The 25,684-nt window shown below is 45.5% G+C and overlaps 1 protein-coding gene across 3 annotated transcripts in view; it reads left to right on the forward strand.

The window, feature by feature from the left end:
- The window catches only part of LOC143792826 (piwi-like protein 1), a 94,466-nt gene that overhangs the window by 31,454 nt on the left and 37,328 nt on the right, over positions 1–25,684 (forward strand). For all 3 annotated transcript variants that reach the window (XM_077279341.1, XM_077279344.1, XM_077279343.1), the window contains exon 9: positions 3,775–3,886. In XM_077279341.1, coding sequence (XP_077135456.1) covers positions 3,775–3,886 — 112 coding nt within the window. The remainder of the gene's footprint in view (positions 1–3,774; positions 3,887–25,684) is intronic.

The raw sequence follows: 25,684 nt of genomic DNA on the forward strand, positions 1-25,684 counted from the left end.
TCGGGGGGGCCCTATGGCTCCGCGATTGGCGAGCAGACTCTCCTTCCAAAAAGTCGCTGACCTCTCTTCCTTACCAAGCGGGTTGTTTAATTTGGGGGAAAACCTAGACCAAATCATTTCTGACGCTACCGGATTATTTAAAAAAAAAAAAAAAAAAGAAAGAAAAAAAGTGAATTTCTTCCCCAGCATGGAATCAGCAGCAGTTTCGATTCCGGTCATTTCGTAACAACTCCAGTTTGTCGTCCTCTTCCCCTGGTTCGGGACGTCGGGACAACAGAACTTCCCAGGTCTCATACAGACCAAACCGTTCCTGGAAACCCGGACCCAGGCCGTCTGCCCCTGAGCCGTCCGCATCCCTTAAACCTTCACAATGACTCGTTGGCTTGTCCGGCTGACACTGACAACGTAGGCTGACGCCTTCTTTCGTTCCGTCAACAGTGGCTCTCGGTCGTTCACGACGAGTGGGTCAGAGAGCTCGTGTCTTCCGGATACAAAATCGAGTTTTTTTCTCTTCGCGCCATACAGGCGCTTCAAAAGGATGGTGTCATCACTCCAGTCCCTCGTGACCAAAGGTTCACGTGGTTTTACTCCAACCTTTTCGTGGTCCCAAAGAAGGACGGGACTCTACGGCCCATACTGGATCTCAAACTGCTAAAACAAATTCGTACGGGTCCGACACTTCAGGATGGACCGCCTCCGTTCCGTTGTCGCGTCCCTGGAAAAAGGAGAGTGCCTTGCATTCATAGACATCAAAAGATGCCTATCTACACATCCCAATTTTTCCCTCTCATCAGCAGTTCCTGCTCTTTGCAGCCCAAGAAGTACACTTCCAGTCTGTGGCCTTGCCCTTCGGACTTGCCACCGCCCCCAGAGTCTTCACAAAGGTCATGGCGGCTGTCATGGCCATTCTTCACGCTCGGGGAGTGGTAGTCCTGCCATATCTGGACGACCTATTAATCAAAGGTCCGTCCCAGTCTACCTGCGAGGAGTCGGTGAGCATCACCGTGGATTCTCCTTCTCGCCTGGGTTGTAAGATCAACTTCGAGAAATCATCTCCAGTGCCGGCCCAGCAAGTCTCCTTCCTGGGCATGATTTTGAACTCTTCCCGCGGGCTGGTCATTCTCCCTCCAGAGAAGGTTCTATCCTTACAACAGGGAGCGCGCAGGCTCTTCCGCCCAGTCCCTCACTCCATTCGCTTTGCGATGCGCATCCTCGGAAAAATGGTTGCGGCGATGGAAGCCTTTCTGTTTGCGCAGTGCCATCCCCGTCCCTTGCAACAGGCGCTCCTTTTAGCCTGAGACAGAAGCCCGGTTCCTCTCGACCGTCGCTTTCATCTACCCCCACAGGTCAGGCAGACCCTCAGGTGGTGGACACTACAGTCTTCCTTGAACCAAGGGAAATCCTTTCTTCCTGTGCGCTGGTTAGTGGTGACTACCGATGCCAGCCTTTTTGGCTGGGGTGCAATTTTTATTCTCCACACGGCACAGGGTCGTTGGTCCACGACATAGTCACGTCTCCCAATCAATATCCTGGAAATTTGAGCGCTCATTCTCGCTTTACACAACTTTCACCAACCTTCTCGCAGGTCATCCCATCAGAATTCAATCCCACAATGCCACAGCCGTGGCGTACATCAACCACAAGGGGGAACCCGCAGCAGAGCAGCCATGCGCGAAGTCTCCCACATCCTGCGATTGGCAGAGACCAATCACTCGCTCATATCGGCGATCCACATACCGGGCGTGGAGAATTGGGAAGCGGACTTCCTCAGTCGCCAAAGTCTTGCTTCGGGCGAGTGGTCCCTCCATCCGGAAGTTTTCCAGCAGATTTGCCTTCGCTGGCTGACGCCGGATGTGGATCTCATGACCTTGAGGTTCAACAACCAGGTTCCCCAGTTCATTGCCCGTTCCCACGATCCTCGCGCCATCGGGGTAGATGCCCTGGTTCTGTCGTGGCATCCGTTCCAGCTGCCATACATTTTTCCGCCCCTTTCTCTGCTTCCGAGAGTCATCAAAAAGATCAGAGCAGAGGGGAGACCGGTGATTCTCGTCGCGCCCGACTGGCCGCGCCGAGCATGGTACGCGGAACTCGTCCAAATGGTCGCCGACACCCCCTGGCGCCTTCCAGATCGCACGGACCTTCTCTTCTAGGGCCCAATTTGCCATCAGAACTCTGGGACCCTGTCTTTGATGGTGTGGCCGTTGAATCCTGGATTTTAGCCCAAGCCGGATTCTCTCCGGGGGTCCTTCTACCATGATTCGCGCTAGGAAACCCGTATCCATGCGCATTTATCATCGCACCTGGCGTATCTTCTTTTCATAGTGCAATACCCATGGACGTTTGCCCTTAGTCTTTTCCATTCCGTCCATTCTGGAGTTTCTCCAATCAAGTTTAGAGTCAGGCCTTGCCCTAAGCTCGCTCAAGGGACAAGTGTCCGCCTTGTCTGTTCTATTCCAACGAAGGATCGCTTCCAGGCTGCCGGTTAAGACGTTCATCCAAGGAGTCTCCCGGGTGGTCCCTCCCTATAGAATGCCTTTGGCGTCATGGGATCTTCACTTGGTTCTCGGAGTTCTTCAGGAGGCCTCTTTCGAACCATTGCAGGACATCTCTCACCCTCCTCTCATCGAAGGTGTTCTTTCTAGTGGCAATTACGTCAATTAGGAGAGTTTCTGAGTTGGCGGCTCTCTCTTGCCGACCCCCCCCCCCCCCTTTTCTGAATTTTTTAACCAGATAAGGTGGTTTTGAGAACCTCTCCCGAGGACATTGTCTTCCCGTCTTTCTGTCCTGCACCTACTCATTGTATCGAGAAAGCTCTCCATACTCTGGATCTGGTTTGAGCTCTTCGGAGGTACATATCTCGCACGGCTCCCTTCCGTAAGTCGGATGTCCTCTTCGTGCTTCCGGAGGGACATTGGAAGGGTCTACCTGCCTCAAAGGCCACTCTAGCCAAGTAGATTTGTTCCGCTATTCAGGAATCCTATCGTGTCAGGAACACTCCTGTCCCACCTGGGATTCAGGCGCATACCACCCGGTTGGTTGGTGCTTCTTGGGCCATTCGGCACCAGGCGTCCGCACATCAGCTTGTAAAGCTACGACTTTCACGAAGCACTACCTCATCCATACTCAGGCTTCGGCAGACGCTGCCCTCGGCAGGCGCATTCTGCACACATCGGTACCTCAGTAAGCTGGTGGTACATGGGGTATTAGCATATTGCTCCCCACCCAGGGACTGCTTTTGTACGTCCCATGGTCCTGTGTCCCCCAATGAGGCGTAGGAGAAAAGGAGATTTTTGTGTACTCACCGTAAAATCTTTTTCTCCAAGCTACTCATTGGGGGACACAGCACCCACCCTGTTAGCCTGTTTTGGCTTGTTGTTACTTCTTTGGTTTTGACATAGTTTGTCTTTGTTCATGCTCCTACTGCTTTACTACCGAACTGGTTGAAATTGTATCCAGTGAAGGGGTGTATACTGCAGAGGAGGAGTTAATCTTTCTGTTTACTTAGTGTCCTCCTAGTGGCAGCAGCATAACACCCATGGTCCTGTGTCCCCCAATGAGTAGCTTGGAGAAAAAGATTTTACGGTGAGTACACAAAAATCTCCTTTTTTGACCTAGGAAAACGTGATCATATTAGATTTTTTTTTTTTTTTAGAATATTTTTAATATTATATATATATTTTAATTTCTGCTAAAGAGCGTGAAATTTCGATTTGTTTGATCACTTATTCTCTACTGAATTCTTAATTTCACTGATCAACGCTGCTTTTTGTGCAGGTACAACAATAAAACCTACCGTATAGACGAGATCGCCTGGAACATGACTCCAGCGTCCACCTTCAAGAAGGCAGACGGAAGCGAGATCAGCTTTGTGGACTACTATAAGAACGTAAGACCTGCTGGGAATAATGAGAACTGGGAGCCTTGAGTGCGAAACCTCAGGAAACCTGTTTTGTTTTTTTTTTCTTTTTTAATTTCGTTGTTAAATATAATTGAGAAAAAAATTCTTTAAAAAAACCCTTGGATTGTCCACAACTCGTATTGCTGATTTATCCTTGGAGTTGGACACCTGACACCAACAAATATTTGCTGTTTTCAGCTCCCGTTGCGACTGTGTACAAAGAAAGATTTTGGATACTTGTCGTAAAATCTGTTTCTTGGAACCTTCTTTTGGGGACACAGGAAACCATAAGTGTAAGCTGCTGACACTGTGCAGAATAAAGCTTACTCCTCCCCAGCAGTATATACCCACCATCTGGGAGAGAACCAACCAGTTTGGGAGAAAACTGGGGGAAAGGGGTTAAAGTAGATTATCCTAAATGTAACCCACAATGGCTCAAACAGGGAGCGGGTGTCGTGTCCCCTAATGAAGGCTCAGAGAAAAAGATTTTACGGAAAGTACCCAAAATCTTCTTTTCTCTATTGCTTCATTGGGGGACACCGTAAACCATAGGATATCATAAAGCAGTCCTTCGTGTGGGAAGAGACAGGTACTCAAAAATGTAAGGTTGGTCCACTGCTGCAGGAGGGACGTCCCTAATCCAGATTTGTGATCGCTAAAGAATAGACGAGAACCGTGTAGCACTAGGAGAAGGTGTGGACTGAAGACGAGGAAGCGATCTAACAGCCCGTGAAACTCCCACTGTTGTGATCCTAAGTGGAATAGGTCTTTACCTCACTCTGTTCCTGGCAAGATCCTGATTGAAAATAGACGATGGGAGGAAAAAAGTATGAAATGCCTAGAGAAGGAAGGGAGGTAACGGCTTTACAAGGAAGGAGTGCAACCAGGCTCAGGACCCTTTGCAACCAGACATATAATAATAATAATAATAATCTTTATTTTAATATAGCGCTAACATATTCCGCAGCACTTTACAGTTTACACACAGTTTCATCGCTGTCCCCGATGGGGCTCACAATCTAAATTCCCTATCAGTATGTCTTTGGAATGTGGGAGGAAACCAGAGAACCCGGAGGAAACCCACGCAAACAGGGAGAGAACATACAAACTCCTTGCAGATGTTGTCCTTGGTGGGATTGAATCCAGAACCCCAGTGCTGCAAGGCTGCAGTGCTAACCACTGACCCACCGTGCTGCTCTGGCGGGAAAACGGTGGACGCCTTGCTGTGATTTAGTTAAACACCCTGGTTGGAGAGACCCAGCGGCCTTATAGTCTGCTGCCTCTGTGTCCTGATGCAAACTAAGGGGCTGAGAAATCTGGAGGATGAAGAAGGGCCCATGAGATGAGCAGGACTGAGAAAAGGAACATTGAGTTCAGTTCAAAGAACACCAGATTGTCTTGTTTAGTGTTCCGCTCTGGATGTAAGTCACGGCTCATGCGGATAAGGTGGACCCTGAACTTCGAAGGGTTGGTCGAAGGGAAGATTCTTGGTCTTTAAAAGTGTCCCTGGGCTGTAAGCTCCTCGTATACAGCTCTGCAAGCTGAGTAAAAGTATCCATGGACACAGCCTACCACCAATAGGCAAAGGTATTGGCATTTGCTTCACCCAAGGGGGGAGAAACTAGGGTACGATCTGGGGACGGACCATCGTGTTCCTTGCAATGAAAGGCAAGAGTTGTTTCAATGTCAACTGAATTTGGTGAACACGCTGAAGAAGAGAGGGGAAGAGGCAGGGAGATGGACACCGAAGAGACAATATCACTAGAAGGACCGAAGACTCTTCTCCATGGGCGCCAAGGTCTTTCCATGGTAAAATTCCACACACAGGTTAAATAGGCGTGATAACGTCTACAAGGGAGTAGTAACAACCGCTCGTCTGAAGGGAAGGCTCTGAAGAGAAGATCCTTCCCTGTCTCTGGAGATGGAAACTACTGGTCACGTTGTAAGCAGAAAAGAACCAGCTTAAGGACGAGCTCTCACGTCCTGATAGGCAAAGTTCTCTCGGCGAATGAGATTCATCAAGAGACACAGCCTTAATGTGGTCCTTGCCTTGTATGGTGGTCCCAGGCTGCGGCATCAGATGCTTCATCTTGAAGCATATGGAAACAGTCGGTCCGTCACAGTACGAGATAGGTGACGGCCCTGGAAGGATGGAAAAAGGCTAATACCTGAATGCAGGAATGTGAAACCAGAGATACAGTTGTGCTCAGAAGTTTACACACCCAGCAGAATTTTTGATTTATTGGCCTTTTTACAGAGAATATGAATGATAACACCAAAACATTTCCTCCACTCATGGTCAGTGGTTGGGTGAAGCCATTTACTGTGAGACTGTGTTTTCTCTTTTTAAATCATAATGACAACACAAAACATCCACATGACCCTGATCAAAAGTTCACATACCCCATTTCTTATTACGGTGTGTTGCCCCCTCTAACATCAATAACAGCTTGAAGTCTTTTGTGGTAGTTGTGGATGAGGTTCTTTATGTTCTCAAATGGTAAAGCTGCCTACTCTTCTTGGCAAAAAGCCTCCAGTTCCTGTAAATGGATGATGATGGAGCAGAGGGGATCCAGACGTGTAGCTGGATTGTGCCTGCTTCCTGGACCTATGTGAGGTCTGTCATGACTGCTTGCTTCTGAAACTTGTAGGGAAATGATCAGAGCTGCAGGGACGGAGGATTAATCAGTCAGATGTGTGGAGACCTCTGCCAACGACTAAGATGCCTTGGTCAGGTCTCTACTACGAGAGATCGGGAGGCAACCTACTTGGAGGAGGGGGTACGCTCTTATTCCTGGCGGTGGGGGGTTCCTGAGAGACTTTCATGTTTGGGTTGCTGCAGTCAATGCAAGGACCAATTCCATAAAGACACTAATAGGCCGGTGTCACACTAGCGAGTTTTACAGACGTATGAGAGGTGCAGAAAATACGGATTGCATACGGTACAATGATTCCCTATGTCCCAGCTCCTATCTGCCGTATTTTACTGATCCGTATTATACGGTCTTGTACGGCCGTAGAAAATCGCAGCATGCTGCGTTTGTCACCGTATTGCGCAAAAAAATCGCCAATGAAAATCTATGGGGGCGAGAAAATTACTGATTACACACGGACCATGCATGTGACTTGCGAGAAATACGCAGCGATGTTCTATAGAAAAGCCGGTAATTCAGTGCAGTGTACAGTACAATCACACTGACAGAATAGAATAGGTAGAATAAATGTGTACACATAGAATAGGTGTGTGTGTATATGTATGTGTGTGTGTGTGTGTGTGTATATATATATATATATATATATATATATATATATATATATATATATATATATATATATATTCACAATGTATGAGAAAAGTTGATCAAGCGGCACTGTCTCTGTGATAAATAGCTGTCTCCAGACGGCGCAACCTGGGTCAGGTGCTTTATCAATGGTTATATCAGCCCGATACTCTTACAACTTCGGGTGCTCCTCCGCAGAAAATTAGATATATATACAATCCAGAAGTGAAGGATGCGAGGGCACTCACCAGTCTTCAAATTCCAAGCTTTATTCACAAAATATTTCCATTAAAATTCATGGCTGGGGTTGCCACGACCAAAACCGGAGCTCGTGTGAGCAGGGGAGTGCAGGGACGACGGCCGTTTCGCGCTGTGCTTTGCGCTTCTACGGGTCACTCAGACAACCTCTTTAAGCTCATCAAGAGAATGCCAAGAGTGTGCAAAGCAGTCATCAAAGCAAAAGGTGGCTACTTTGAAGAACCTAGAATTTAAGACATATTTTCAGTTGTTTCACACTTTTTTGTTAAGTATATAATTCCACATGTGTTAATTCATAGTTTTGATGCCTTCAATGTGAATTTACAATTTTCATAGTCATGAAAATGTTGAGGGAGGATTTAAAGTGATCCTTCACGGTTAACCCAGTGATTTCCAAATTAATATATAAGGTGTTGCCGGCAACTGAAAATGACCAGACGGAGACGTGTGTCTCTGTATGGGGGATCGAGCTGATCTCTGGCCCCCGTTTATTCTGCATGACTATATCACAGTCATAGAAATTACACTTCAACCAATCAGCATAAGAACACGCTCACGGTTCTTAGCCTATAAGAATACAGGAACAATCTGTGCGTCAAAGTTTTGTAGAACAATACACCCTCAGTCTCATGTTCTACCGAGGTTGCAACAATCAAGGTCTCATCAAAATCTCATAACAGCTGTAACCTTCAGCCTACTAACAAAATTTATATCAAAACAACAAAATGGAGTCGAAAAGCACAAAATGGAGATTCTTTCTTATTTTCTTCCTTCACATTCCCCCCTAGATAAATTTTGTTAATTAATGTCCAGCATCAGAGATACTATCCCAAGCTCTAAGCTCGAGGGGTACTGGTCTTCACATGGCAGGTGCCATGTTACCAGCCATGGCTGTTGCGGCGTACCCGTCCCCCCTGTATACTAGAATTTACGAATAACAATTATTGATAACAGTAGTGGGGATCCTTTGAAGATAGCCATGCGCTTGGCTTCAACATCTTCATCAGGTAACTTTGTAAAATCGGTGTAGAGAAGAGCAGGGGTGGCAACGCTTTTGGTTTCATCATTAGTTATCCTAGTGCAGAATTTCCTAATACACACAGAAATACACCAAAAAAAACAAGTTTTAGTATTACATACATAACAAGGATAAAGGTGAATACTGGCAGCCATTTTAAATACAGTTATATCTGCAAGCATAGGAAAAAGTTATTGTTTCACAGTATAAGAGTATAGCAGTACAAAAAGGTATAAGAAAATATATTTTCACCTTGACAATCCCCCCTAAATACTAAGTTTTTTTCCCTAAAGAAAGATCCTTCGAGACTGTCCATGTGATGGGAAAAGGGGAGGTGGATTTCTTCATCCAGACACCTCAGAAACTCTCCCCTAGCGAGAGGCCTCCAGGCAGCTGAACCCTTCACTAACTTCACATGGAGTTCTCCCACTGTCCCTAAACAAAATCTCTTAGCATCATCTGAGAATGAGGGGTTCTGTCTACTCTTTTGAGGGGGACATACTTAGGGATCTCCCCTGGATCAGTACCATCGTACTCTGGTGGGTCTACTTCTTGATTGAGAAAGGTGCCAGTCGGAGTTGCTTTCACTAACTACCTAGGCCTGCCCAGGTGTACTTATACGTCCATCATATTATCATTATTTGTTTGTAAAATGAGAAAGGTTGGTTCTCAGGGTCAGCCAATTGTTTTTGCATAGCTAGTCAGAGGGCCTCCAGGGATAATACTCCTGTATCTGTCTTACCCTACCTGATGTGGTTGGTTCTCTGGTGGTGGGGGCGACATGACATGCTGGTCTACAGCTCCTTCCCAAAAGGATTACTGTCAGCCTACTCCCAAAAGTTAGTGTCTCCAGTATCCACCAACCACAATCCTGTGTCAGCTTTTGTCACTGCATGTGATCTTGTCTGGACAGGATTCAGTGTAATTCTCTTAGGTCGGGTTGCAGCACGAGTCATACGAGTGTTAGGGCCCAAGTCCTCAACTATACCCTGGAAGGCATCACAGCTATAATTGACAAATCTTTGTTCACTGTAATATATATATATTTGATCCATTCAACATTTTTATTAATCTGCACCTGTGGGATTATAGAAGCAAAGCCGGCATAAATCTGGTTCTGGGCTTTAAACTGGTCAGACACCCCCCTTGGCACTCCAATGGTATCAATATATACTAGTGGATCTTCTTCACAACTCATGTGGAGCTGATCGAGATTTCTCCTCTTTCTGGTAAGTTCATCAGGTATCTTTGGATCCCAAAAATAAAATCTTGAACTGCATAACTAGTTTAACAAGGGTGCATTGGCCTATCCAGGCATTAGGCAACCTAGGACGGAGCTTACCGTCTCCACATAACCAATAAATATCATACATATATTCTGTATGTTTGATTAGCAAATCAGTATCTAGAGAACTGCTCCCCTTGCAGAAACCTGTCTCGAAGATCCCTACTAGTGTACCTGTGGTGTCGTGGGAATTATAGCAGGTGTAATTGTCAGCTAATACGGTTACTTCTCCTGGGACCTTTAGTTTAGGTTCTTCATGAATTAGTGGGACATAATCTGGACAATCAGTGGACTTCAAACCTTTCAACAGATTCATAACACAGGCAGTGGTGTTGTCATCAGGGAAAAGCAATGCATGTGTGTATAGGTGTGTATTCGCAGCAGCACAAGCAATACATCCTACAGAGATATTCTGGACTCTTACATTGTATCTCACCCATTCTAACCATAGGTTTTTCCTTGGGGCTGTTTGTGTTTCTATGGAGAAAACCTCTTGCCAACTGAGACCTGGAATGGGGATCACTTCATTAACTACATTTTGCAAAAGCTCACCTGGGCCTAAATTCCCATGGTATCCACTACTAAATACATAATTATAATGCCTTCCCAGTACAAATGTCTGCAGGTCAGCAGATTGGGGGCTTTCGAGATTTAGGAGGAGGGGGTGACAACTTTTACCCCATCTACAGCCCCTAAGTGGTTGCAGAAAGGCTGTTAGATGCATTCTCTCACGAAAACTCCTACCCGTCCCATCCTTGGGAACATGGCTTCACTAGATTTATATCCCCAATCATCTCCCGTATTCCAGGCAGCATCTGACCAATAATAACAGTTATTGTTGTCATTTCTGGTAACACACATATAAAACTGGATGGTCCCCTCTACCACCCGTTCAGTCTCGGGGCACTTGACTACATCACAGAAATCAAATCGCCAGATATTCGCCGGGGCTGTCAGGTTTACCCAGAGAATAGTAGGACCAGAATTCTTATTTTTACAATAGGGACCAAAGAGGTAGGGGCGAGGATAGCCCTCAGTTCCAGGATCAAAAACAACAGTCTCTTTTACAGTGTGAGGCATGGATCCAGGTGCTCTTTCTTTCGAGTTTTACTGCAGGGGGGGTAACCAGGATCACCGTGTGAGGTCCTTCAAATCTCGGCTGGAGACAATCTCTGCGCACAAACTTTTTCACATACACCAGGTCTCCTGGCACAAAGGGATGGTGTCCAGGAACCTTGTCTGAGTCTGGAAGAGAACTGAAGACAGTTAAATGCACTTTGGCAAGGTGTCCATGTAAGGCCTGCACATAGCTAGTCAAGTCCTGGTACTTGAGCTGCAACTGTTGTGGAAAGAAACCTTCAATATTGGGGCTCCTGCCAAACAGAATCTCATACGGTGACAGTCCTGTCTTCCTGTTTGGGGTATGTCTTACTGAAAACAAAGCTAGAGGAAGGCATACTGTCCATGGTTTACCAGTCTCTGCCATTGCCTTCTGGATTTTAAGCTTAAGAGTTCCATTTAGTCTCTCCACTTTTCCACTACTCTGCGGATGGTATGGAGTATGCAATGCTTGACTTACCCCCAGTGCTGCCATTACCTCTGACATGATCTCTCCAGTAAAATGGGAGCCCCGATCGCTTTCAGTGACTTCAGGAACTCCATACCTGCATATGATCTCAGCCATCAGTTTCTTCACCGTTGTCTTAGCCGTAGCATTGGCAACTGGGTAGGCTTCTGGCCAACCTGAAAATAAATCAAAGCAGACCAACACATACTCATACGTCCCTACCCTGGGTAACTGAATATAATCATTCTGCAGTCTCTGGAATTGGTTAAAGGGCCGGGGAGTGTGTTTGGATGGGGTTTTCATTGTCCTACTCTGATTATGTGTGGCACATATCATGCAGCTCTGTACCTGGCTTTCTGCACAGGTGGAAAACCCGGGGGCAATCCATTGTTTCTGTAGGGTGTCACACATGGCCGTCTTCGAGTGGTGCACATTCCCGTGCAGAACCTGTGCCATCATTGGGTATAGTACCTGTGGTAGGCAGACCTTTTCACCCCTCCCCCATAGTCCAGTGACGGTATCAGAGCAAGCCCCTATCTTTTGCCACCTATTTTTCTCCTCCTTACTTGCCTGTTCTTGTAACCGGGCTAAGATGTCTTTCAACACAAATGGAGATGGTGGGGTGTCTAGGTGATGTACTTGAGAGGCTACAGGAGTGCTTGCTGCTTTCTTGGCAGCCTGGTCTGCCAGTGCGTTACCCTTAGTCCGTCCATCAGTGCCTTTAGTATGTGCCTTTACCTTTATGATGCCTGTTTGGGTGGGAAGCTGTAGTGCATTCATAAGTTGCTGGACTGCCTCAGCACGTTTAAAGGGGTGGCCATTTGCTGTCAGGAAAGCCCTGGCTCTCCAGATAGGCCCATAACCGTGTGCAATGCCAAAAGCATACCTGGAATCAGTGTAGATATTTACAGTCTTACCTTCTGCTAGTTTGCACGCTTCTGTAAGCGCCTTGAGCTTCTGCTTCTTGTGCAGACATATGAGCTGGCATTGACTCTGCCTTGATTACCTCATGTTCTGAGACCACAGCATATCCGGTACAGAAGCGTCCTTGGTCATCTTGGTGACGGGATCCATCTACAAAAAGCTCAAAATCAGCATTAGAATAGGCACACTAGAGACCAGCCGTTTCCTGAGACATCAATTCTAGACAATCATGTGGTTTGGAAACCTGATCTTGTTCCTCTGGATCCATTCTAGAAAGAAAAAGAGTGTCCTTTTTCATGTCACCTACTCCTCCCCCCTTTGGATCCAGGGGAACTAGGGGAAGAGTAGCGGGGTTTAGGACAGTGCACCTTTTTTTTTTAAATCACATTAGTAGGCATGAGAATAGCACACTGAAATCGCAGCTGTCTAGCCATGGACATGTGGCCAGGTTGTACTTGGTTAAGGATACTATATACATCGTGTGGGGTGGCCATAGCCTCTCCTGGTTGCAAGGGGCCATAAGTGGCAAGGTAGGCCTGACACTCTTGGGCTATGACTGGCCCCCCTTTGGCATAACTGTCCACGTCAATTGTCATCCCTGATAAATGAATGCAAACAGAACTGGCAATCTGGGTGTAATGGAATGCTGAAGAAGACATTGGCAAGATCGATAACCATGAACCAAGCAGCATCCTGAGATATCTGGGACAAAAGAGTATGTGGCTTAGGCACCACCGGAGTTTCTGGAACAGTAACTGCATTAAATGCCTGTAGATCTTGTACCAGCCGGTACACAGGAGGTTGGCCGGGTGGGGTCTTTTTCTTAACGGGAAACAAGGGTGTGTTACATGGGGAAACACAGGGTATCAGGGCACCATTATCGAATAACATTTGTATTTGCCCCTTGAGACACTGCTCCTGATCATATTTCAAAGGGTATTGATGGACTTTAGAAAAAGGGGCACCAGGTTTGAGAAACACTTTTACTGGTTCTACAGGCATTATTGGGGGAGAATCTGGGTCTATCAGGACCATCATAACCGTGGGAAGGGCATGTAGAATACAGATCTCATTGTGTTCATCTGCATAGGGGTTATATAACGTAAGGACCATCTGACCATCATCTTGGAATTGTATTCTGGAGCGGAACTGTGATAATAAATCTGCCCCCAGTAAATTTACCGGACATGAGGGAGAGATTACGAACTGAGCAGTAACTTCAGGGAAAGGTCCCACAGGGATAGGTTTTATAAGAGTATATTTATTGGGTCTGTTATCTACTCTAATTAAAACAAGCTCTTGATCTGAGAATTGACATGGGGCTGGGGAGGGAGATTCCCAGACAGGGTTAAAAGGGATATTTTAGTATGAGACTGGACTTGTGTAAGGTGGGGAGGGCAGCCTGTTACACGAACCGCTGATAATGAGCGTCCTTGCAGCTGTGAAAGGGGGGCTGTATTTGGGGCGGGGGAATTGCTGTCAGCGTTTAGCAAGGGAAAGGTGGGGGCTACAACTCCGGGTCTTCTTGAACAGACCTCTCTACACTGAGAATTAGTAACTCCGCATACATCACAGATCCACGATCACCATATATTGGTGCTTTGGGATTGAGGGGCACAGAGCTTACGGTCGGGAGAAGAGGCTTGATTTCCTGGGGAGGGACCTTATCATCAAGCAGGGAGACCCCCTGTTCCAGATCATCATTTTTAATTGTTTGTCTTTCTGACACATTATTCTCAAACGCTTTCTCAATACCTTCCTGCACCACAAAACATCCAGACTTTATCATAGGAGTAGACAACTTTCCTTTTTCAACGTAACGGTAACAAAAACAACTAGAATTCACTTTCTCTGTTGATCCTCAATTTGCTATATATCAACCACTCAACTTGCTTTTAATCTTTCAATCACTTACAAATTTCCTTCTAAAACTAAACACTAGATTTCACTTTCAATTTACAATATTTCACAGATCTACCAGCGCGTACAACACTAAAAAAAAACACAAAGAGACTCAAGAGCGCAGCGACGTGCATGACCCCTCCCTACTAGAAACAGGGAGATAAGGAAACATTCCTCAGCGCAAAAGGGAAAAAAAACAACAGCGAAGCTGCTCAACCCCTCCCATCGGATATTCCAAAGACAAACACAAAATACAACAGTTCTTAGACTTAATTAATTTCTACAAAATCTTCATCGCACAATTCACATACCAGATTGAGAATATTTTCCCTGCATTCCTGACAGATTTCTTTTCCCTTCTTTGGGCTAACAATATCTAATTTTTATCACACAATTCAAAGTCTTCTTCTTCCACGGACTGATTCTCCTTTAAAGCGAAATACCCCTACTTAGTCGTGTATAGATACCAGAGCAGCTGTGTAGCCTATTCCACTGGGGTTTTTACCTGTCCCCCGCTGGGACAACCCAAAATCGCGGTACTCCGTGAAAGGAGGAGGGCGTCTTAGACTTAACCCTCCGGACATCCCTGGAAATATTTAAATCAATATATTCCTGAGTTATGCATCCTACCCAATCTTCGATCACCTCACCGCTCCTGATTCTAACAGTGATCAGGAATTCAGGGTATTTTGACTGTAAAGAGAATTACATCACTGGTTAATCCGGGGTGTCCGTCCCTTATGAGGTACGGTTCGAGCACTGGGCTTCCAACGGAACTACACCTCTATATGATTCCACCCAAGAATCATCCCACTCCGGGGACAAACCTCAGATCCTCTTTGCAGCAACAAACACAGGAAAACCACACCAAACGGTCAGTCTGGACAGTATAACTGCCAACTTACCGTGGTTGTGGGGGATGATCAGTCCCAATTTTCCAGTGCCTGCGTCCGGTCCGAGGGTCCTTTGTCTTGTTGTCCTCCGGGGGGGGGGGGGCAGAGGCGTTCCTGCTTAGGTCCCGGGTTTCGGCACCAACTGTTGAGGGAGGATTTAAAGTGATCCTTCACGGTTAACCCAGTGATTTCCAAATTAATATATAAAGTGTTGCCGGCAACTGAAAATGACCAGACGGAGACGTGTGTCTCTGTATGGGGGATCGAGCTGATCTCTGGCCCCCGTTTATTCTGCATATCATTTTTATAATCATAAAAAATTATACTTCAACCAATCAGCATAAAAACACGTTCACGGTTTTTAGCCTATAAGAATGCAGAACTTCAACCAATCAGCATAAGAACATGCTCACAGTTCTTAGCCTATAAGAATGCAGGAACAATCTGTGCGTCAAAAGTTTTGTAGAACAATACACCCTCAGTCTCATCTGTCCAAGTTGCAACAATCAAGGTCTCATCAAGGTTTCATACCCTCAGTCTCATGTTCTGTCCAAGTTGCAACAATCAAGGTCTCATAACAGCGGTAAAGTTTAGCCTACTAACAAAATTTATATCAAAACAACAAAATGGAGTCGAAAAGCACAAAATGGAGATTCTTTCTTAATTTCTTCCTTCACAGAGAAAGGTGCCAGTCGGAGTTGCTTTCACTAACTACCTAGGCCTGCCCAGGTGTACTTATACGTCCATCATATTATCATTATTTGTTTGTAAAATGAGAAAGGTTGGTTCTCAGGGTCAGCCAATTGTTTTTGCATAGCTAGTCAGAGGGCCTCCAGGGATAATACTCCTGTATCTGTCTTACCCTACCTGATGTGGTTGGTTCTCTGGTGGTGGGGGCGACATGACATGCTGGTCTACAGCTCCTTCCCAAAAGGATTACTGTCAGCCTACTCCCAAAAGTTAGTGTCTCCAGTATCCACCAACCACAATCCTGTATCAGCTTCTTATGTCACTGCATGTGATCTTGTCTGGACAGGATTCAGTGTAATTCTCTTAGGTCGGGTTGCAGCACGGTTATACAAGTATTAGGGCCCAAATCCTCAACTATACCCTAAAAGGCATCACAGCTATAATTGACAAATCTTTGTTCACTGTAATATATATATATTTGATCCATTCAACATTTTTATTAATCTGCACCTGTGGGATTATAGAAGCAAAGCCGGCATAAATCTGGTTCTGGGCTTTAAACTGGTCAGACACCCCCCTTGGCACTCCAATGGCATCAATATATACTAATAGATCTTCTTAATAACTCATGTGGAGCTGATCAAAACTTCTCCTCTTTCTGGTAGGTTCATCAGGTATCTTTGGATCCCAAAAGTAAAATCTTGAACTGCATAGCTAGTTTAACAGGGGTGCATTGGCCTATCCAGGCATTAGGCAACCTAGGACGGAGCTTACCATCTCCACATAACCAATAAATGTCGTACATATATTCTGTATGTTTGATTAGCAAATCAGTATCTAGAGAACTGCTCCCCTTGCAGAAACCTGTCTCGAAGATCCCTACTAGTGTACCTGTGGTGTCGTGGGAATTATAGCAGGTGTAATTGTCAGCTAATACGGTTACTTCTCCTGGGACCTTTAGTTTAGGTTCTTCATGAATTAGTGGGACATAATCTGGACAATCAGTGGACTTCAAACCTTTCAACAGATTCATAACACAGGCAGTGGTGTTGTCATCAGGGAAAAGCAATGCATGTGTGTATAGGTGTGTATTCGCAGCAGCACAAGCAATACATCCTACAGAGATATTCTGGACTCTTACATTGTATCTCACCCATTCTAACCATAGGTTTTTCCTTGGGGCTGTTTGTGTTTCTATGGAGAAAACCTCTTGCCAACTGAGACCTGGAATGGGGATCACTTCATTAACTACATTTTGCAAACGCTCACCTGGGCCTAAATTCCCATGGTATCCACTACTAAATACATAATTATAATTCCTTCCCAGTACAAATGTCTGCAGGTCAGCAGATTGGGGGCTTTCGAGATTTAGGAGGAGGGGGTGACAACTTTTACCCCATTTACAGCCCCTAAGTGGTTACAGAAGGGCTGTTAGATGCATTCTCTCACGGAGACTCCTACCCGTCCCATCCTTGGGAACATGGCTTCACTAGGTTTATATCCCCAATCATCTCCCGTATTCCAGGCAGCATCTGACCAATAATAACGGTTATTGTTGTCATTTCTAGTAACACACATATAAAACTGGATGGTCTCCTCTACCACCCGTTCAGTCTCGGGGCACTTGACTACATCACAGAAATCAAATCGCCAGATATTCGCCGGGGCTGTCAGGTTTACCCAGAGAATAGTAGGACCAGAATTCTTATTTTTACAATAGGGACCAAAGAGGTAGGGGCGAGGATAGCCCTCAGTTCCAGGATCAAAAACAACAGTCTCTTTTACAGTGTGAGGCGTGGATCCAGGTGCTCTTTTCCTTCGAGTTTTACTGCAGTGGGGGGTGACCAGGATCACCGTGTGAGGTCCTTCAAATCTTGTCTGGAGACAATCTCTGCACACAAACTTTTTCACATACACCAGGTCTCCTGGCACAAAGGGATGGTGTCCAGGAACCTTGTCTGGGTCTGAAAGAGAACTGAAAACGGTTAAATGCACTCTGGCAAGGTGCCCATGTAAGGCCTGCACATAGCTAGTCAAGTCCTGGTACTTGAGCTGCAACTGTTGTGGAAAGAAACATTCAAGATTGGGGCCCCTGCCAAACAGAATCTCATACGGTGACAGTCCTGTCTTCCTGTTTGGGGTATGTCTTATTAAAAACAAAGCTAGAGGGAGGCATTCTGTCCATGGTTTACCAGTCTCTGCCATTGCCTTCTGGATTTTAAGCTTAAGAGTTCCATTTAGTCTTTCCACTTTTCCACTACTCTGTGGATGGAGTATGCAATGCTTGACTTACCCCCAGTGCTGCCATTACCTCTGACATGATCTCTCCAGTAAAATGGGAGCCCCGATCGCTTTCAATGACTTCAGGAACTCCATACCTGCATATGATCTCAGCCATCAGTTTCTTCACCGTTGTCTTAGCCGTAGCATTGGCAACTGGGTAGGCTTCTGGCCAACCTGAAAATAAATCAATGCAGACCAACACATACTCATACGTCCCTACTCTGGGTAACTGAATATAATCATTCTGCAGTCTCTGGAATTGGTTAAAGGGCCGGGGAGTGTGTTTGGATGGGGTTTTCACTGTCCTACTCTGATTATGTGTGGCACATATCATGCAGCTCTGTACCTGGTTTTCTGCACAGGTGGAAAACCCGGGGGCAATCCATTGTTTCTGTAGGGTGTCACACATGGCCGTCTTCGAGTGGTGCACATTCCCGTGCAGAACCTGTGCCATCATTGGGTACAGTACCTGTGGTAGGCAGACCTTTTCACCCCTCCCCCATAGTCCAGTGACGGTATCAGAGCAAGCCCCTATCTTTTGCCACCTATTTTTCTCCTCCTTACTTGCCTTTTCTTGTAAACGGGCTAAGATGTCTTTCAACACAAATGGAGATGGTGGGGTGTCTAGGTGATGTACTTGAGAGGCTACAGGAGTGCTTACTGCTTTCTTGGCAGCCTGGTCTGCCAGTGCGTTACCCTTAGTCCGTCCATCAGTGCCTTTAGTATGTGCCTTTACCTTTATGATGCCTGTTTGGGTGGGAAGCTGTAGTGCATTCATAAGTTGCTGGACTGCCTCAGCACGTTTAATGGGGTGGCCATTTGCTGTCAGGAAAGCCCTGGCTCTCCAGATAGGCCCATAACCGTGTGCAATGCCAAAAGCATACCTGGAATCAGTGTAGATATTTACAGTCTTACCTTCTGCTAGTTTGCACGCTTCTGTAAGCGCCTTGAGCTTCTGCTTCTTGTGCAGACATATGAGCTGGCATTGACTCTGCCTTGATTACCTCATGTTCTGAGACCACAGCATATCCGGTACAGAAGCGTCCTTGGTCATCTTGGTGACGGGATCCATCTACAAAAAGCTCAAAATCAGCATTAGAATAGGCACACTAGAGACCAGCCGTTTCCTGAGACATCAATTCTAGACAATCATGTGGTTTGGAAACCTAATCTTGTTCCTCTGGATCCATTCTAGAAAGAAAGTGTCCTTGCTCATGTCACCTACTCCTCCCCCCTTTGGATCCAGGGGAACTAGGAGAAGAGTAGCGGGGTTCAGGACAGTGCACCTTTTTTTTAAATCACATTAGTAGGCATGAGAATAGCACACTGAAGTCGCAGCTGTCTAGCCATGGACATGTGGCCAGGTTGTACTTGGTTAAGGATACTATATACATCGTGTGGGGTGGCCATAGCCTCTCCTGGTTGCAAGGGGCCATAAGTGGCAAGGTAGGCCTGACACTCTTGGGCTATGACTGGCCCCCCTTTGGCATAACTGTCCACGTCAATTGTCATCCCTGATAAATGAATGCAAACAGAACTGGCAATCTGGGTGTAATGGAATGCTGAAGAAGACATTGGCAAGATCGATAACCATGAACCAAGCAGCATCCTGAGATATCTGGGACAAAAGAGTATGTGGCTTAGGCACCACCGGAGTTTCTGGAACAGTAACTGCATTAAATGCCTGTAGATCTTGTACCAGCCGGTACACAGGGGGTTGGCCGGGTGGGGTCTTTTTCTTAACGGGAAACAAGGGTGTGTTACATGGGGAAACACAGGGTATCAGGGCACCATTATCGAATAACATTTGTATTTGCCCCTTGAGACACTGCTCCTGATCATATTTCAAAGGGTATTGATGGACTTTAGAAAAAGGGGGCACCAGGTTTGAGAAACACTTTTACTGGTTCTACAGGCATTATTGGGGGAGAATCTGGGTCTATCAGGACCATCATAACTGTGGGAAGGGCATGTAGGATACACATCTCTTTATATTCATTTGCATAGGAGTTATATAACGTAAGGACCATCTGACCATCATCTTGGAATTGTATTCTGGAGCAGAACTGTAAGAATAAATCTGCCCCCAGTAAATTTACCGAACATATAGAAGAGATTACGAACTGAGCAGTAACTTCAGGGAAAGGTCCCACAGGGATAGGTTTTATAAGAGTATATTTATTGGGTCTGTTATCTACTCTAATTAAAACAAGCTCTTGATCTGAGAATTTGCATGGTGGGGCTGGGGAGGAAGATTCCCAGACAGGGTTAAAAGGGATATTTTAGTATGAGACTGGATTTGTGTAGAGTGGGAGGGCTGGAGCTGATAAGGAGCTCTGCTGTCCATACAGCTGTGAAAGGGGGGCTGTATTTGGAGCGGGGGAATTGCTGTCAGCGTTTAGCAAGGGAAAGGTGGGGGCTACAACTCCGGGTCTTCTTGAACAGACCTCTCTACACTGAGAATTAGTAACTCCGCATACATCACAGATCCACGCAGCCGGATCACAGAATGGAGGCGCACTAAGTTCTGACAACCCAACATATATATTGGTGCCTTAGGACTGAGGGGCACAACCAGATTTCACTTTCAATTTACAATATTTCACAGATCTACCAGCGCGTACAACACTAAAAAAAAAAACACAGAGAGACTCAAGAGCGCAGCGACCTGCTGCTGCCCCTCCCTACCAGAAACACGGAGATAGGAGGAATCACAACATTCCTCAGCACAGAAAAAAACCATAACGCAGCTGTATAACTCCCCCCCGCCCATCGGATATTTCAAAGACAAACACAAAATACAACAGTTCTTAGACTTAATTAATTTCTACAAAATCTTCATCGCACAATTCACATACCAGAACACCTTAGAAAAACCAATGATTGAGAATATTTTCCCTGCATTCCTGACAGATTTCTTTTCCCTTCTTTGGGTTAACAATATCTAATTTTTATCACACAATTCAAAGTCTTCTTCCACGGACTGATTCTCCTTTAAAGCGAAATACCCCTACTTAGTCGTGTATAGATACCAGAGCAGCTGTGTAGCCTATTCCACTGGGGTTTTTACCTGTCCCCCTCTGGGACAACCCAAAATCGCGGTACTCAGTGAAAGGAGGAGGGCGTCTTAGACTTAACCCTCCGGACACCCCTGGAAATATTTAAATCAATATATTCCTGAGTTACGCATCCTACCCAATCTTCGATCACCTCACCGCGCCTGATTCTAACAGTGATCAGGAATTCAGGGTATTTTGACTGTAAAGAGAATTACATCACTGGTTAATCCGGGGTGTCCGTCCCTTATGAGGTACGGTTCGAGCACTGGGCTTCCAACGGAACTACACCTCTATATGATTCCACCCAAGAATCATCCCACCATCGGGGACAAACCTCAGATCCTCTTTGCAGCAACAAACACAGGAAAACCACACCAAACGGTCAGTCTGGACAGTATAACTGCCAACTTACCGTGGTTGTGGGGGATGATCAGTCCCAATTTTCCAGTGCCTGCGTCCGGTCCGAGGGTCCTTTGTCTTGTTGTCCTCCGGGGGGCAGAAGCGTTCCTGCTTGGATCCCGGGTTTCGGCACCAACTGTTGAGGGAGGATTTAAAGTGATCCTTCACGGTTAACCCAGTGATTTCCAAATTAATATATAAGGTGTTGCCGGCAACTGAAAATGACCAGACGGAGACGTGTGTCTCTGTATGGGGGATCGAGCTGATCTCTGGCCCCCGTTTATTCTGCATGACTATATCACAGTCATAGAAATTATATCACAGTCATAGAAATTACACTTCAACCAATCAGCATAAGAACACGCTCACGGTTCTTAGCCTATAAGAATACAGGAACAATCTGTGCGTCAAAGTTTTGTAGAACAATACACCCTCAGTCTCATGTTCTACCGAGGTTGCAACAATCAAGGTCTCATCAAAATCTCATAACAGCTGTAACCTTCAGCCTACTAACAAAATTTATATCAAAACAACAAAATGGAGTCGAAAAGCACAAAATGGAGATTCTTTCTTATTTTCTTCCTTCACAAAAATACAGAAAAATCTTTAAGTGAGAAGATGTGTCCAAACTTTTGGTCTGTACTGTATATGTGTGTGTGTATATATATATATATATATATATATATATATATATATATATATGTTTTCATGAACATTTGAGCCCATAAATCCATTAGATGTCGGTTTTGCAAGCCTGCGAGAAAATATCGCAGTACGGATGCCATACGGATTACATACGGAGGATGCCATGCGCAAAATACACTGCCACACCCTGCCTACGGATGACATACGGATCACTATTTTTGGAACATTTCTGCGTATTACGGCCTTAAAAAACGGACCGTATCTTCATACGCTGAGTGTGACGCTGGCCATAGTCTTAGTGTGAGGGGAGACATAAACTTAACCCATAAACTCTGTGGTTTTGGAGTGGGATGTCCCTGGGGAGACATGTCCTGTAGTCTCTATGGTATGGGAATGATATGTCCATTAACTCTATGGTGTTGGAAAGAGATGTTTTGTGGCCATTGTCGTGAGTCCGCGCTGGAGAGACAGTGAAAACTTCCGTGATTAGCTGAAAAAAAAAAGAGGAAGTTTCCGCCACTCTGGCTATCGTGTGTGCCCTAATCGTAGAATGGAACTAGGCTGAAGCTGGGGCCTAAATGTGGAAATTGCTTTGTCGGACAAAAATAAACGGGGCACTATCTTGAAGGGAAAAAAAAAAGGCCGAGAAGGGACGGTGTTGTGAATTTGGATTCTGGGCTCCCCCGGTGGCTACTGGTGGAATTGAACTTGTGTCATCATCTTCTCTGTTCACCTGTTCCCATCAAGATGTGGGAGTCGCTATATAACCTTGCTTCTCTGTTAGTTGCTTGCCGGTCAACAATGTTATCAGAAGCCTCTCTGTGCTTGTTCCTGCTCCTAGACAACAACTAGATTAGTTGGACTTTTGTCCATGTTTGTTTTTGCATTTTTGTTCCAGTTCACAGCTGTTGTTTCGTTACTGTGTCTGGAAAGCTCTTGTGATCAGGAATTGCCACTCTGGTATTATGAGTTAATGCCAGAGTTTTAAAGTAATTTCTGGATGGTGTTTTGATAGGGTTTTCAGCTGACCATGAAAGTGTCCTTTCTGTCTTCTGCTATCTAGTAAGTGGACCTCAAATTTGCTAAACCTATTTTCATGCTGCGTTTGTTATTTCATCTTTAATCACCGCCAATACATGTGGGGGGCCTCTGTCTCCTTTCGGGGTATTTCTCTAGAGGTGAGCTAGGACTAATATTTTCCTCTGCTAGCATTATTTAGTCCTCCGGCTGGCGCTGGGCATCTAGGGATAAAAAGTAGGAATGCTACCCGGCCACTGCTAGTTGTGCGGTAGGTTTAGTTCATGGTCAGTTCAGTTTCCATCTTCCAAGAGCTAGTTCCTATATATGCTGATGCTATGTTCTCTTGCCATTGAGAACATGACAGTTTGACCGGCCCACTAAAGGGTTAAAATCCTTGGCTGAGAAAGGAGAGAAATAAGAAGTCTGCTGAGAGTTTTTTTTTTTTTTTTTTTTCTTCTCTAGTTTTGAGTGTGCTCTTAATTGGACCACTTGCCAGCCTGTCTATGCTGCAGCCTTTTTTTTTTTTTTTCTCTCCTTCTAATCTTTGAATGGCTCTGTGTGCATCTGTTTGTAATGGATCTTCAGAGTGTAACTGCAGGTTTGAATAATCTCGCCACGAAGGTACAAAATTTGCAAGATTTTGTTGTTCATGCACCTATGTCTGAACCGAGAGTTCCTTTGCCGGAATTTTTCTCGGGGAATAGATCTGGTTTTCAGAATTTTAAAAATAATTGCAAATTATTTTTGTCCCTGAAGTCTCGCTCTGCCGGAGACCCTGCACAGCAGGTCAGGATTGTGATTTCCTTGCTCCGGGGCGACCCTCAAGACTGGGCTTTTTCATTGACACCAGGGGATCCTGCGTTGCTCAATGTGGATGCGTTTTTTCTGGCCTTGGGGTTGCTTTATGAGGAACCTCATTTGGAGCTTCAGGCAGAAAAAACCTTGATGTCCCTATCTCAGGGGCAAGATGAAGCTGAAATTTACTGCCAAAGATTCCGTAAATGGTCTGTGCTTACTCAGTGGAATGAGTGCGCCCTGGCGGCGACTTTCAGAGAGGGTCTCTCTGATGCCATTAAGGATGTTATGGTGGGGTTCCCTGTGCCTGCGGGTCTGAATGAGTCCATGATAATGGCTATTCAGATCGATAGACGTCTGCGGGAGCGCAAACCAGTGCACCATCTGGCGGTGTCCACTGAGAAGACGCCAGAAAGTATGCAGTGTGATAGAATTCTGTCCAGAAGCGAGCGGCAGAATTTTAGACGGAAAAATGGGTTGTGTTTCTATTGTGGTGATTCTACTCATGTTATATCAGCATGCTCTAAGCGCACTAAAAAGCTTGACAAATCTGTTTCCATTGGCACTTTACAGTCTAAGTTCATTCTATCTGTGACCCTGATTTGCTCTTTGTCTTCCATTACCACGGACGCCTATATCGACTCTGGCGCCGCTTTGAGTCTTATGGATTGGTCCTTTGCCAAACGCTGTGGGTATGATTTAGAGCCTTTGGAGACTCCTATTCCTCTGAAGGGGATTGACTCCACCCCATTGGCTAGTAATAAACCACAATACTGGACACAAGTAACTATGCGTATTAATCCGGATCACCAGGAGATTATTCGCTTTCTGGTGCTGTATAATCTACATGATGTTTTGGTGCTAGGATTGCCATGGCTGCAATCTCACAACCCAGTCCTCGACTGGAGAGCTATGTCTGTGTTGAGCTGGGGATGTAAGGGGACTCATGGGGACGTACCTTTGGTTTCCATTTCATCATCTATTCCCTCTGAGATTCCTGAGTTCTTGTCTGACTATCGTGACGTCTTTGAAGAACCCAAGCTTGGTTCGCTACCTCCGCACCGAGAGTGCGATTGTGCCATAGATTTAATTCCGGGTAGTAAATACCCAAAGGGTCGTTTATTTAATCTGTCTGTGCCTGAACATGCTGCTATGCGAGAATATATAAAGGAGTCCTTGGAAAAGGGACATATTCGTCCATCGTCATCTCCCTTAGGAGCCGTTTTTTTCTTTGTGTCAAAAAAAGACGGCTCTTTGAGACCATGTATTGATTATCGGCTTTTGAATAAAATCACGGTTAAATATCAATACCCATTGCCGTTGCTGACTGATTTGTTTGCTCGCATAAAGGGGGCCAAGTGGTTCTCTAAGATTGATCTCCGTGGGGCGTATAATTTGGTGCGAATCAGGCAGGGGGATGAGTGGAAAACCGCATTTAATACGCCCGAGGGCCACTTTGAGTATTTGGTGATGCCTTTTGGTCTTTCAAATGCCCCTTCAGTCTTCCAGTCCTTTATGCATGACATTTTCCGCGATTATTTGGATAAATTTATGATTGTGTATCTGGATGATATTCTGATTTTTTCGGATGACTGGGACTCTCATGTCCAGCAAGTCAGGAGGGTTTTTCAGGTTTTGCGGTCTAATTCTTTGTGTGTGAAGGGTTCTAAGTGCGTTTTTGGGGTTCAGAGGATTTCCTTTTTGGGATATATTTTTTCTCCCTCTTCCATTGAGATGGATCCTGTCAAGGTTCAAGCTATTTGTGAT

Source organism: Ranitomeya variabilis, unplaced genomic scaffold (genome assembly GCF_051348905.1).
Source record: "Ranitomeya variabilis isolate aRanVar5 unplaced genomic scaffold, aRanVar5.hap1 Scaffold_81, whole genome shotgun sequence".
Taxonomy (NCBI): Eukaryota; Metazoa; Chordata; class Amphibia; order Anura; family Dendrobatidae; genus Ranitomeya; species Ranitomeya variabilis.